Here is a 12,068-nt window from a genome sequence, read left to right as displayed (position 1 = left end):
TTCTCTATTCTTATCACTCAGAGTGTGGTTCAGGGACCAGAAGCACTGGTATCAGCTGGGAGATTGCTTGGAATGCAGAGTCCCAGGTCGTGCCCCAGACCTTCCTAATAAAAATCTGCATTTTAACCAGATACCCAGGTGATTTGTATTCACATAAGAGTTTGAGAAACACTGCTCTAGGCTTGTTTGTATTCTCAACAAAATGGTTAATTTCTTAAATGTTTTATTCTTATTGATGACGTTACTGGTCTCTATTTCTATCAATTGGCTTAAACTGTGACTTTATTTTTCAAGAGGCTAGGTAAGTGTTGGGAAATATTAAGTGAGACAGTGTTTCTCAAAACTTAATCATAAAAATTACCTTTGGAGGAAGAGTAGGGTTTCTCCTTTGAAGATTCAAATTTAATTTTTTCTTTTGAATAGCTCCATTCATTGCCCATGCTGCTACTCAGTGTCATATGGAAAAGTCACTACATTCTTCACCCAGGGTTGCCTTTTCAAAATCTAAACCTATGTAAAACTTCACCAAGTTAGTGCTTTTATTTGAAATTGTAGGGCATTGCGTTTAATCATAAAAATGAATGCTTCTTCATTGGCCCGTGTCTGCAAGAAATCAGGCCTCATCAGACACAATAAAAGATCCTATACATCAAAGATACTGAGCTTCTTTTGTTTCTGCTGTCTCTCTTTTTGTTTTTCTTGAGGACCTCTTGTGAAACCCTGTATTTTTATTGAAGAAAATTGTTGTTTTCTTCTATTTTGTGTTATTTAAAGTGAGTGGATCGAATAAATATGGACTGAGACTGGGCTAATTTGTAGGCTAAATATTATTTACTTTGTAATTATTAACATGGTTGTACATAAGCTTACTAAATGGCCTAATTTTGCTCAGGAGTCTCCCTCAGAGGCCTTCTCTAGTCTCTAATACTGTAAACATCATGTAATAGATTTCCTTTTCTTTATTGTAGGGATTTTATGGAGAAAGATTTGGAGAGGATGTGGTTGAAGTAATCAAGGATTCTAATCCTGTAGACAAGTGTAAATTAGATCCTAACAAGGTATGGTTGATTAAACTGTAGTGACACGTAGCCATATTTTTGAGACTATGATGTTGTTGGAGAGAGACTGTGTGATGATTTATCAGTGAGAAAATGAAGGACTTTTTCCTTTCCCAGGCGTATATTCAGATTACCTACGTGGAGCCATACTTTGACACGTATGAGATGAAGGACAGAATCACATATTTTGACAAAAATTATAATCTTCGCCGTTTCATGTACTGTACACCCTTCACTTTAGATGGCCGTGCCCATGGGGACCTTCATGAACAATTCAAACGGAAGACCATACTGACTACTTCTCATGCTTTTCCTTATATTAAGACAAGGGTCAATGTTACTCACAAAGAAGAGGTAAGTTCACAAATGGGAAGCAGAATTAGAGAAACTAATACATTGGAGCCATGTGAGAACAGTGTGGGTGTGCCTTTATGTACCACCCTTCATGTGGTAGCATAATAGAACTTTATCCATTTTTAAATGATTAACTTTAAGCTTCTTTTTTAAGTCCCTAGTTCACACTCAGCTTTTACTTAGAAAGATGATTTTTTATTAAGGCATCCAAAGTTTGGGATTTTATTATTAAATGATAGTTTACAATTGGTCTTCACTTTTTTTATTTTAATTGATTATATATAAAACTCTTTAAATAGTTTTCTATCAGTACCCTGACCTAATAGATTTTATTTCATCCAGATCATCTTAACACCAATTGAAGTTGCTATTGAAGACATGCAGAAAAAGACACAGGAGTTGGCATTTGCAACACATCAGGATCCAGCAGATCCCAAAATGCTCCAAATGGTGCTCCAGGGGTCTGTGGGCACAACTGTGAATCAGGTTGGTGCTTTCTGCTGGCACTGTTTAAGTTATGAATGGAATTTGGAGTGATTTTATTATTATACTAGAGGCTCGGTGCACGAATTTGTGCACAGGTGGGGTCCAGCCGGCCCACCCCAATCAGGGCCGATTGGGACTGAGGGTGAGGGGTGGGGGGGGTGAAGGGGATGTGGGAGGTTGGCCAGTCCCACCTTTGATCAGGGTGGGGGGGGGAGCAATCGGAGGCTGGGCCAACTGAGGAGAGGGGCTGGGGGAGGTTGGCTGGCGGCAGTGTGCGTCATAGCGACTGGTCTTTCCAGTCACTTGGCTTTTATATACAGTGGGGCCTTGATTTACGAGTGTCCCAACTAAGGAGTTTTTTGATACCAGCTGTCTCTTGGCCGATTTTTTGCATTGAGTTGATAGAGTAATTTGAGTTAATGAGCTCTTTAACGAGCTTGGTCTCGGAACGAATTAAACTCGTAAGTCAAGACCCCACTGTACATAGACTAGAAGCCCGTTGCAGGAGGATTCCTGCAAGAATAGGGCTTCCTCGGGCCGATCACGCCACCAAATCCCCTCCGCCCAGGGCCTCAGACGGGGGTCCCAGCTGGGGGCAGGGCTTAGGCGGCCCGTTTATTGGCAGTTACTTTGCATATTGCACTGATTAGCCAATGGGAGGCATAGCGAAGGTGCGGTCAATTACCATGTTTGTCTATTATTAGATTAGATTTTACAAAGATCATAAATAAGTGCCAAATCAAGTGAAAAAGATGTTAGAACTGGTTGCAAAAGACACTGAAAGTATAAATATAAAGGTAAACTGAAAAAAGTTTTTATCACCATCTCAATGGTAAAGATTTTCATTCCTGCCTTCTACACTGCCTACACTGTCTGTTCTTAAACATTCCATTAAGAAGGAATTGGGCCCTAGCTGATTTGGCTCAGTGGATAGATTGCCGGCCTGCGGACTGAAGGGTCCTGGGTTCAGTTCTGGTCAAGGGCACCTACCTCAGTTGTAGGCTCCTCCCCAGCCTGGGCCCTGGTCAGGGTGTGTGCAGGAAGCAACCAATCGATGTGTATATCTCACATCAATATTTCTCTCTTTCTTTCCCTCTCTCTTCCATTCTCTTTAAAAGATCAATGGAAAAATATCCTCAGGTGAGAATTTAAAAAAAAGAAGGAATTGGTTCACTTAGAATAGCCTTTCCTTTTTGTACTGAAAGAATGTGTTCAAAAAAGGAAGGTTCATTTTCAGAGCTATGTACATGCCTGTGAACGCCTACTGTCTTACATATTTCCTGATGTTATTTTCTCCAGATTGCCACACTGAACTGTGAGGAGTAAATAAGTAATGTAGAATCATTTTGAAATTTTTAATAATATATGTACACAAAAGAGTACTGTAGACTTGTCATATGTAGATTAGAAGGCATCCCATTGTCTCTCTGATGATGATTAGGAATATCCAAGGTAATAGGAAATCCAGACAGGCTTCAAGTAAGATTTCACATAATATGTGAAATACACTATTTTTTTTTCTTTATATTTTTATTGATTTCAGAAAAGAAAGGAGAGGGAGAGAAAGATAGAAACATCAATGATGAGAGAGAATCATTGATTGGCTGCTTACTGCACTTTCATTGATTGCAGAGAGGAAAGGAAAGGAAGAGAGAGATCGAAACATCAAGAATGAGAAAGAATCATTGATCAGCTGCCTTCTACACACTCCTACTAGGGATCAAACCCACAATCTGGGCATGTGCCCTGACCGGGAATCGAACCATGGCCTCCTGGTTCATAAGTTGATGCTCAACCACTGAGCCACACCAGCCGGCTGTCTTACCCTATTTTTTAGGTTAAAGGAATAAAGCCAAAAAAGGAGCAAACACTTTAAGACCTTTAACCCCCTAAAACACACAAATAATATAACTTGCAAAAGATTATCTTCTTTAATTTACAGTGCTGGGAACAGATTTCGTATACTGAGGAAATATTTCAGGAAACCAAGTCTAATAATCTGAATTAACAATTGATTTCCAGTAGCCCAAGAATTTAATTTAAATGTAGTAGACAAGAATATAGACTTGACATTAGGAAAAACTAAAAACATATGGCCAGAACCTGTCACATTCACATATGCATTAAGCTTAAATGCAGCCATTTTAATGCTAAGAAAAATCATTCAGGTAACTTCTATCTCTCTGATTTTAGAGAAGACAAAACACTCCTCTTGTTTTTCTTATTTTACAGGGGCCTTTGGAAGTTGCCCAGGTTTTCCTATCTGAAATACCCAATGACCCAAAACTCTTCAGACATCACAATAAACTGCGACTCTGCTTCAAAGATTTTACTAAAAGGTATTCCAGGCTTCCTACATTAAGATCTTCAAATTGAGAACGTCTAAAACCACACTGTAAAATAATGTCTTAAGGGACAATTGAAAAGAGAAAATATAGGAAAGTGATTCACAATGAAAAATAGTTGTGTATTTCTCCATTTACTGACATCTTTTAAATGTTTTCTTAATATTATTTTAATTTTCTATAGAGGCCTTATATATCTTTTGATTTATTCCTTGGTATTTAATACTTTTATGTTTTTGTTAATGGTATCTTTTAAAATTGTGTTTTGTTTACTGGTATATAGAAATGCATTTGAATGTGATATATTTTACATAAGAATGTTGCCAAACTTGTTAATTCTAATAATTAATCTGTAGAATATTTTTACAGTGATGTTTAGGATCTTTGGCACTATGTTGAATGGTAATAGTAATAGAGGCATCCATTTCTTGTTACTGATCTAAAAGGAAATGTTTTCACTATTGAGTGTAATGTTTACTTCAGGTTTTTTGTAGATGTTTTAACTAAAGAGGCTCCCACTATTTGTACTTATGCTAAGAGTTTTTTTGTTTTGTTTTAAATATATTTTTATTGATTTCAGAGGGGAAGGGGGGAAAGATAGAAACATCAATAATGAGAGGGAATCATTGATTGGCTGCCTCCTGCAGGGGATTGAGCCTGCAACTGGGTCTGTCAAGAATCAAACACTGACCTCCTGGTTCATAGGTCGGTGCTCAACCACTGAGCCACACCGGCCAGGCTATGCTAAGAGTATTTTATCAATAAAATATATTTTTTTAAAAAAGAGTATTTTATAATTACAAATTTAAAACTTTTATTAAATGGTGTGTGTGTGTGTGTGTGTGTGTGTGTGTGTGTAATATTTGTTAACAGTTTCCTATTATTTTACTTGGGAGTTTTGCAATTGTTTCTAAGGATGAGACTGAAATACAATTTTTTCTTGTAGTTCCCATTAGGTTTTGAAAAATGAGTTGGAAATCTTCTCAAGAATAGTTCTTCTTCCTCCCTCCCCCCTCCCCCGCCATATACTTTGGATTTTTTTTTTAATACTCTGGAATTGTTACATTGTGATTATTCATCGTCACAGTGTTTGGTAGAATTTACATGTTGGTGTTTTCTTTGGGGATAGATTTATGACTTGGCTGATTCTATGTATTTGATGGTTTTAGGATTATTCATGGTTTTTCTTATTAAGTCTGTTTTGGTAAATTATATTAATCTAGAAAAGTATCATTTCAGATTTATTATATTAAATTGTACATAATATCTGTGCCTTTATAAACTTCTGCTGTATTTAACCTTATATCTCATTTTTAATTTCTAATAGGGATTATTTAGCCTTCTCTCATTTAATCTTGCCAGTGCTTAGTCTTTTTTTTCTTTGAAAGAACCAACTTTTGTATTGATATAGAGCTGTCATACTTTTAAATTTATTTCCTTCCTTTTACTTCAAGTTTGTTCTGTCCTTTTTAGATTTAGCTCTTCAGTTTTAGCCTTCTTTTCTAATGTAAGCATTTGGGGCTATATATTTTCCTCTGAGCATCAAGTGGTGATCTGTATATATTGTCTTTTAATATCCTTTCATTTACCTATCAGAGCCCAGATATTTTTTCTCAAACATCTGAATAAACTGTTATCAAGAGCTATTCATTTAAAAACATTTATTAGGACACAGGCAAACCACTGTGCCAGATGCCATTGGTGCCTCATAAATGAGTATGGCTATTATATTTCTTTTAGTTTAGAGCTTCAAGTTTAGTGGTAATAGGAGGAAGGAAAAAATGGCTTCAGAATTAATATTTAAAAATACACAATTTTTTCCTTGTTAAATTTTTATTGAATAAAAGTAATTTTCAATTAAATGAAAACTGGAAGTGAATGTTAGATTTTTAACAGCTGATCATCTGTTCTCTTTCTTAAACCTAATACAAGGCAGGATATTTAACAATCAACCAAGAAACTGAATGTCCTCATCATGGGGAATGTGTGTGTGTGTGTGTGTATCACTAACCCCTCAAACTATGCCAGAAGAGTTTTTGACATCACTGTTTTTTCTAGGTGTGAAGATGCCTTAAGAAAAAATAAGAGCTTAATTGGGCCAGATCAAAAGGAGTATCAAAGAGAACTGGAGAGAAACTATCATCGCCTTAAAGAGGCCCTACAACCTCTGATAAACAGAAAGATCCCTCAGTTATACAAGGTAGTATTACCCGTCACCTGCCACAGGTATGCTTATTTTTCTGTTATTTGGTTTATGTTCAGAAAAATAAAATCTGCGTGAATTATTTGTTTTAATAATGAATTAGTGTACTTTTATTACATGGTTTTAGATATTGTGTCTCCTGACAAGTTCAACTAATATAAGCCTTTTATATCTCTACATGAATCAGCCTCCAAGATATGTATGTAATTCAAGAGTCACAAAGTTGTGTTAAATACTCATACTAACCAGGACCACATATAAGTCTGGCCTCTTAAAACTATTCCTTTTATTAAAGTCCTGTCACACTTCCTAGTATTTTTGTGGGAGAATTCACTGGAATAGATCAGGAACCAGGTTTTGTTTCCCTCAGCCCTGGCAGTAAATAGTATGCAGTGTTCTTCTTCATTTGTATTAAAACACATAACCACATTGAGTATCAAGAAGGCTTCAGTGTTTTTCTCTACATTCCAAGTGTGACACAAAAAGTTAGAAATAGGAATAACTTGGAATTTTCTACAACTGATCCTAGTTTACTTGAGCAATTTTTAGATTTCTCCTCTAAAATTTCTTACCTTGAAAAGGTTGTTGTGGACATTAAATGGCATGTACATTTCCAAGGATGGCACTTAACATTGTACTTTTTAGTGCCTCAATTCTGGACAGGGCATGATAAGGTAAACTGCTTTTGCATTTTGAAATCTAAATATATATACAAATTGAATTATTGTGGCACCAATATGTTACCACCTTCTGATTTAATAACAGTAAAGGCATTAAATTATACTTACCTAATTAATATTTTGAAGGCCTTTGAAGTTGCTTTAAGAAAACAGAATGTAAATGCATGCTATAATATACTACAAAAGAAAATTATTTGATCATCTGGGAATTAGTTCTTATTCTTCAGTAATCTATTTCTGTACTTCTAGGCCTCTGAAAACAATTGTGTTCACTCAAAAAATGCCTACCTGCCTGCTCTATGTCATGTCCCCTAAGAAAGCATGTAGATTATTTGAATCTGTTCCACAATCTAGAGCAGAGGGAGATCAGAGGGCCTGTTTTAGATCCTTCCTCTGGCAAAATATTTTTGCTTCCACCATCCCATACAGATGTGAATACCCAAGGTGGCTTCCTCTTAAAATTGCCAATGGGAAGCAATACTAGTCCCCTCCACTTTTGGTTTCTCCTTTAATCACTTTGGAGTTTTTCTTCTTGCTGCCTCTAACCCCCTTCCACCAGTTTTACACTGTTTACAAACGACCTAGAATGAGGGTGCTGGGTCCCTGAGGTCATCAGGCTGTTTCCTAATGCTTGTCTCACTTCCTTCAAATCTCTCCCACTCTTTTTGATGGAAAGACTGTATTCTTCCTATCTGAAGGGAACTCCCTTATACTGTTATCCTGAGCTTTTGCCTTCTCAACTATCTGATTATGGTCAATCCCCCAAGATTCAGTTCTTAATGTTGCAAGAAGTTCTTTGGAATTTAGAAAAGCTCTTATGAACATTATCTAGCTTTTAATACAGCTGTTTTCCCTGGAACCAGAAAACCACACTAAGGAATTCAAAGCTGAACATGACTTTTTTATACCTGCCCTTTCCTTTCCTGGAGATTGTTACAAACCTCAAAGATTAGCCTTAATCCTAGGACGGATAAGTGAAAGAAATTAACCTAAGGATAAAGGAAAATACATTATGAGGTATTGAAGAATATTAGTCTCTCCTCACTATTAACTAAATCTTCAAAACTTAGAAAATAAAGCTTCTTTAGAATTTAAAATTTTTATTTTACTGATTTAGAAAATCTAGAATATTACTTATTTGTGAAGTATTAAGATAGTGGTCCTCAAAGTGTGGTCTGGGACTTCTGTGAGGGTGCCCCTGAGACCTTTTCAGGAAGTTCCTGAGTCAAAACTAATTTTATATTAACACCAAATATGATTTGCCTTTCTCACTGTCATTCTCTTGAGAAAGTACAGTGGTTTTCCAGACTATATGCAACGTGATATTGTAAAAGACATGAGAACATAGGCCTTTTATTAAGCCAGACATTAAATATGTAAGCATGCCACTATCATAAAGTTTCTTGCAAGTTATTTTTAATAAACTATTTATGTAATGGGTTATTTTGTAAAAATAAGTTGACTTTTTCTTAGTTTTAATTTCTAATATGGTAAATATAATCCATATAAACAAAAGTTTCCTGGGTCCTCAATGTTTAAGTGTAAACATGTCCTAAAATTCAAGTTTAAGAATCACTGATTTGAGACTTGAAATTTAGTGTTTTAAATAAACACCTGCCTTTTGCCTATATATATATACACACACAGAGAGAGAGGAAGGGAGGAGAGGGATAGAGAATTAGAATCATTGATGAGAGAGAAACATCGATCAGCTGCCTCCTGCACACACCCTACTGGGGATGTGCCCGCAACCAAGGTACATGCCCTTGACCGGAATCAAACCTGGGACCCTTCAGTCCGCAGGCTGACGCTCTATCCACTGAGCCAAACCGGTTAGGGCTGCCTTTTGCCTTTTAATAATCGCAAAAAAAATATTTTCCTAAAATCTCTCCCATTATCCCTTCGTTCCTTATTTATCATAGCTAATGCTTCTGTTTCACAAGTGACTAAATGATCAATGCATTTGATAAAGTGTTTACTGCAATATAGCTTTAATTTATAGAGGTCTATAAACCAGAATATACATAAGGCAGAGTAACTTGAAAGTTAGTAACAACTTTGGTACAAAAAGTTTTAAGTTATTAACTTTTTGGTAGCAAAACTTTGAGATAACTTTGGCAGAACAAAAAAGTAAACCTAATCTACAGAAGTTTGCAGTGTGTTTGCTTATAATTATATCCTTTTTCTTCCCAGAGATTCCTTCAGTCGAATGAGCCTGCGCAAAATGGATCTCTAAAATAAACACTTGTTTTATTAATTTGAAAAGAGCCACATATTCAACATTGAGTGTGAAAAGAAGTTAAGATCTATTGAAAAATAAGACTTGGGACTTAAATCTGAAAATTGTAGCATTAATTTACTCAATGAAGAATGCAGTGGCCAAATCAAATGTAGATTGTTGAAGTTTGAGAATCATGGCTATGGCTTCTAATATTCTGGTAATATGCTGTTATCTTTTTAAAGACATTTTAATGACTCAAGGGTACACTATACATTTACCATTATTTATACCATAGCTAATGTTAATTTTATTTACTTTAAGTTTGTATTTTTTAATTTATATGAACATTTATAGATTCATTTTGGAACCATTTTAAATGTAGTAATGCTTATTTTAAAGGTACTATTAAATATGTGAACGTTTACACTAATTTTATTGAGTGGGACTTTACAAATTTTCTTTATTGACAAAGGCAGAGAATAAGTTAGAGCTGATTCAAGAACCAGCATAATGAAAACAAAAGTTGACAGTCACTTTATGGCCCCAAAGTTCCAAATTGAATGAATTAATGGGTGAAGACATTGATAACTGGTTTGTGAAGTCTTAAAAGTGGTTTCTAAGCTATTTTGCATTTAGACACCAAAAAGGCGGGGAGGGGGTTAGAGTAAATTGTAGAAATAATTTTTGAGTACTGGGATAGCCAATACCAGTGACAGTAGCTTGATCTTTGACTCTCAACTTTATTATACTAATGATAATGGTATCAGCTTAATGACTCTCAGCAACTAAAATGAATGATTCCTGTTTCAAATTAAACAAGCCAGTCATCAGTTTTTTCGTGACCAAAACTATTACATCATAAAGCTATTACACCATAAAAAGAACATGAACTGCTGTTTGACTTTAATTTACCAGCTGAGAAGTTACATTTGATCCTTGTATAGATTTTACAAAATATATGTAAAATTAATTCTTTTAACTGAATTTAAGACAAACCAATTGACTTAAAATTTTAACTTTATAAGAAATTAATGCAACAATTTTGGGGGAAATATATTTCAATTACTTGGCAAATTTTTCCAAGAAAATGCATTGATTTCTGGAAGTGTTTTGACAATGTTTTCTTTGTGTAGTATTATAACTTATAGAAAGTCATCATTTATAATCTACTAGAGGCCTGGTGCACAAATTCATGCATGAGTGGGGTCCGGCTGGCCCTCCCCGATTGGGGCTGGGCCGGCCAAGGGGAGGGGCCGCGGGCGGTTGGCCAGTAGCAGTAGGCAGCATAGCAACTGCTCGTTCGTCATTCCAGCATTCCGGTCACCGGCTTTTTATATATACATAGATTCCTCTGATCTGACCAGTTACATGAATCACTTAGGAAAATAAGGTCTCCAAAACATGATTCTCCTGAGTGCAGCTTTCCTTTATAACTGCATCATCTCAAATTCTTAGCTACATCAATTCAAACACTGAATTATGCAAAGGTTTTTCAGATGAGTCTACAATGTTGGACCACAAGGGGTTATCCAAGGAGTCAGTAAGGAATTACTTCAAAAATATATTTGGGGACAAAGGATCCAGATGGACAATAAGGCAACGCAGGAATGGAAATTCTTTAAAACAAAAAAGGTAACATATACTTTACTATGGGTACGGAAAGGAGGTAGATAAAAAGGGAGAGGATATTAAACCTCTAGGTCATTTCTCATTAGGTTGCATTTATATAAAAGTTTGAATAGTTTCAAAGAAATCTGTGACATCAAGAACTTTAAAATCTATGATTTAATTAGCACGCATTACTGATTATTTTCTGACTTAATTCAGAAGAGGCTTTCTCTTACCCTTAAGATATCAACACTTGGTAACTTACCATGAACTCCCAATTTTCTTTAAACTTTCTCATATCAGGAACCTATGCTAGTGGTTCTTAACCTTGGCTGTTCCTTAAGTTTTGGAGGCCTAGAACTACTCCATCAGAAGCTTATGGGTAGTGTTCAGGGCTGTTTCTTTTTAAGAGTTCTATTAGTGATTCCTATTTCATCAGATAATGCTCATAGCTGTTTCTTAAACAGTTCCATTAGTGATTCTGAATGTAGATCAAGGTGAGAGCCATGACTTTTTATATCACACCATCTTATGGAAGAATTTAAGGCATTATTTATCTATGTCACTAATTTATTAGTTGACAGGTACTCTTATTTGTTGAAATGGGGTAAAAGTGTTGTTCCAATAGTGTATATTCTTTAGAATTATTTTTAAATACCAAAAATGTCTTTTAACAAGTCATAAGATAATTGACCACTTACCAACTTAATATACTATATTTAAAATGAAAATTTAACCAGGTTTTTGTGTGTGTCCAAAGCCTCATCTTAAGTTCTCCAGTTCTGGATTACATAAAGTTGTATGTCTACTTTAAAGGACTACTAACAATTTTTAAGTATGACAACTTAGATGGACTAATAAGTGAGCACAATTGGAATTATCCTACTTCCAAGTTTCTTCATTCCAACAGTCAAAAATATTAAGCATTAAAGATAATTGCCTGTTTACGCTCTTCTCTGAAAGTGTGTATTGTATATATATGTGTATATATACACACACACACACACACACATATGTATATATACTAGTATATATACATTCTGTTCTTTAGAGAATCCAGCTGTATTTATGGTAAAAATAAGTTAAAAAGACACACACAAGCATTTGTATACA

General features: G+C 35.3%; 1 protein-coding gene across 1 annotated transcript in view; it reads left to right on the top strand.

Annotated features, from left to right (window-relative positions):
- Positions 1-9,777, top strand: part of DOCK7 (dedicator of cytokinesis 7) — a 166,078-nt gene extending 156,301 nt beyond the window's left edge. The window contains 6 exon segments of the mRNA XM_006773220.2: positions 969-1,058; positions 1,176-1,412; positions 1,755-1,898; positions 4,131-4,237; positions 6,302-6,469; positions 9,320-9,777. Of these exon segments, the coding sequence (XP_006773283.1) occupies positions 969-1,058; positions 1,176-1,412; positions 1,755-1,898; positions 4,131-4,237; positions 6,302-6,469; positions 9,320-9,362 (789 nt within the window). The 3' untranslated portion in view covers positions 9,363-9,777.
- The last annotated feature ends 2,291 nt before the right edge of the window (positions 9,778-12,068 follow it).

This window comes from Myotis davidii, unplaced genomic scaffold, assembly GCF_000327345.1.
Source record: "Myotis davidii unplaced genomic scaffold, ASM32734v1 scaffold205, whole genome shotgun sequence".
NCBI lineage: Eukaryota > Metazoa > Chordata > Mammalia > Chiroptera > Vespertilionidae > Myotis > Myotis davidii.
The sequence above is the reverse complement of the archived record's forward strand: the minus strand, read 5'-3'. Positions and strand labels throughout refer to the sequence as shown.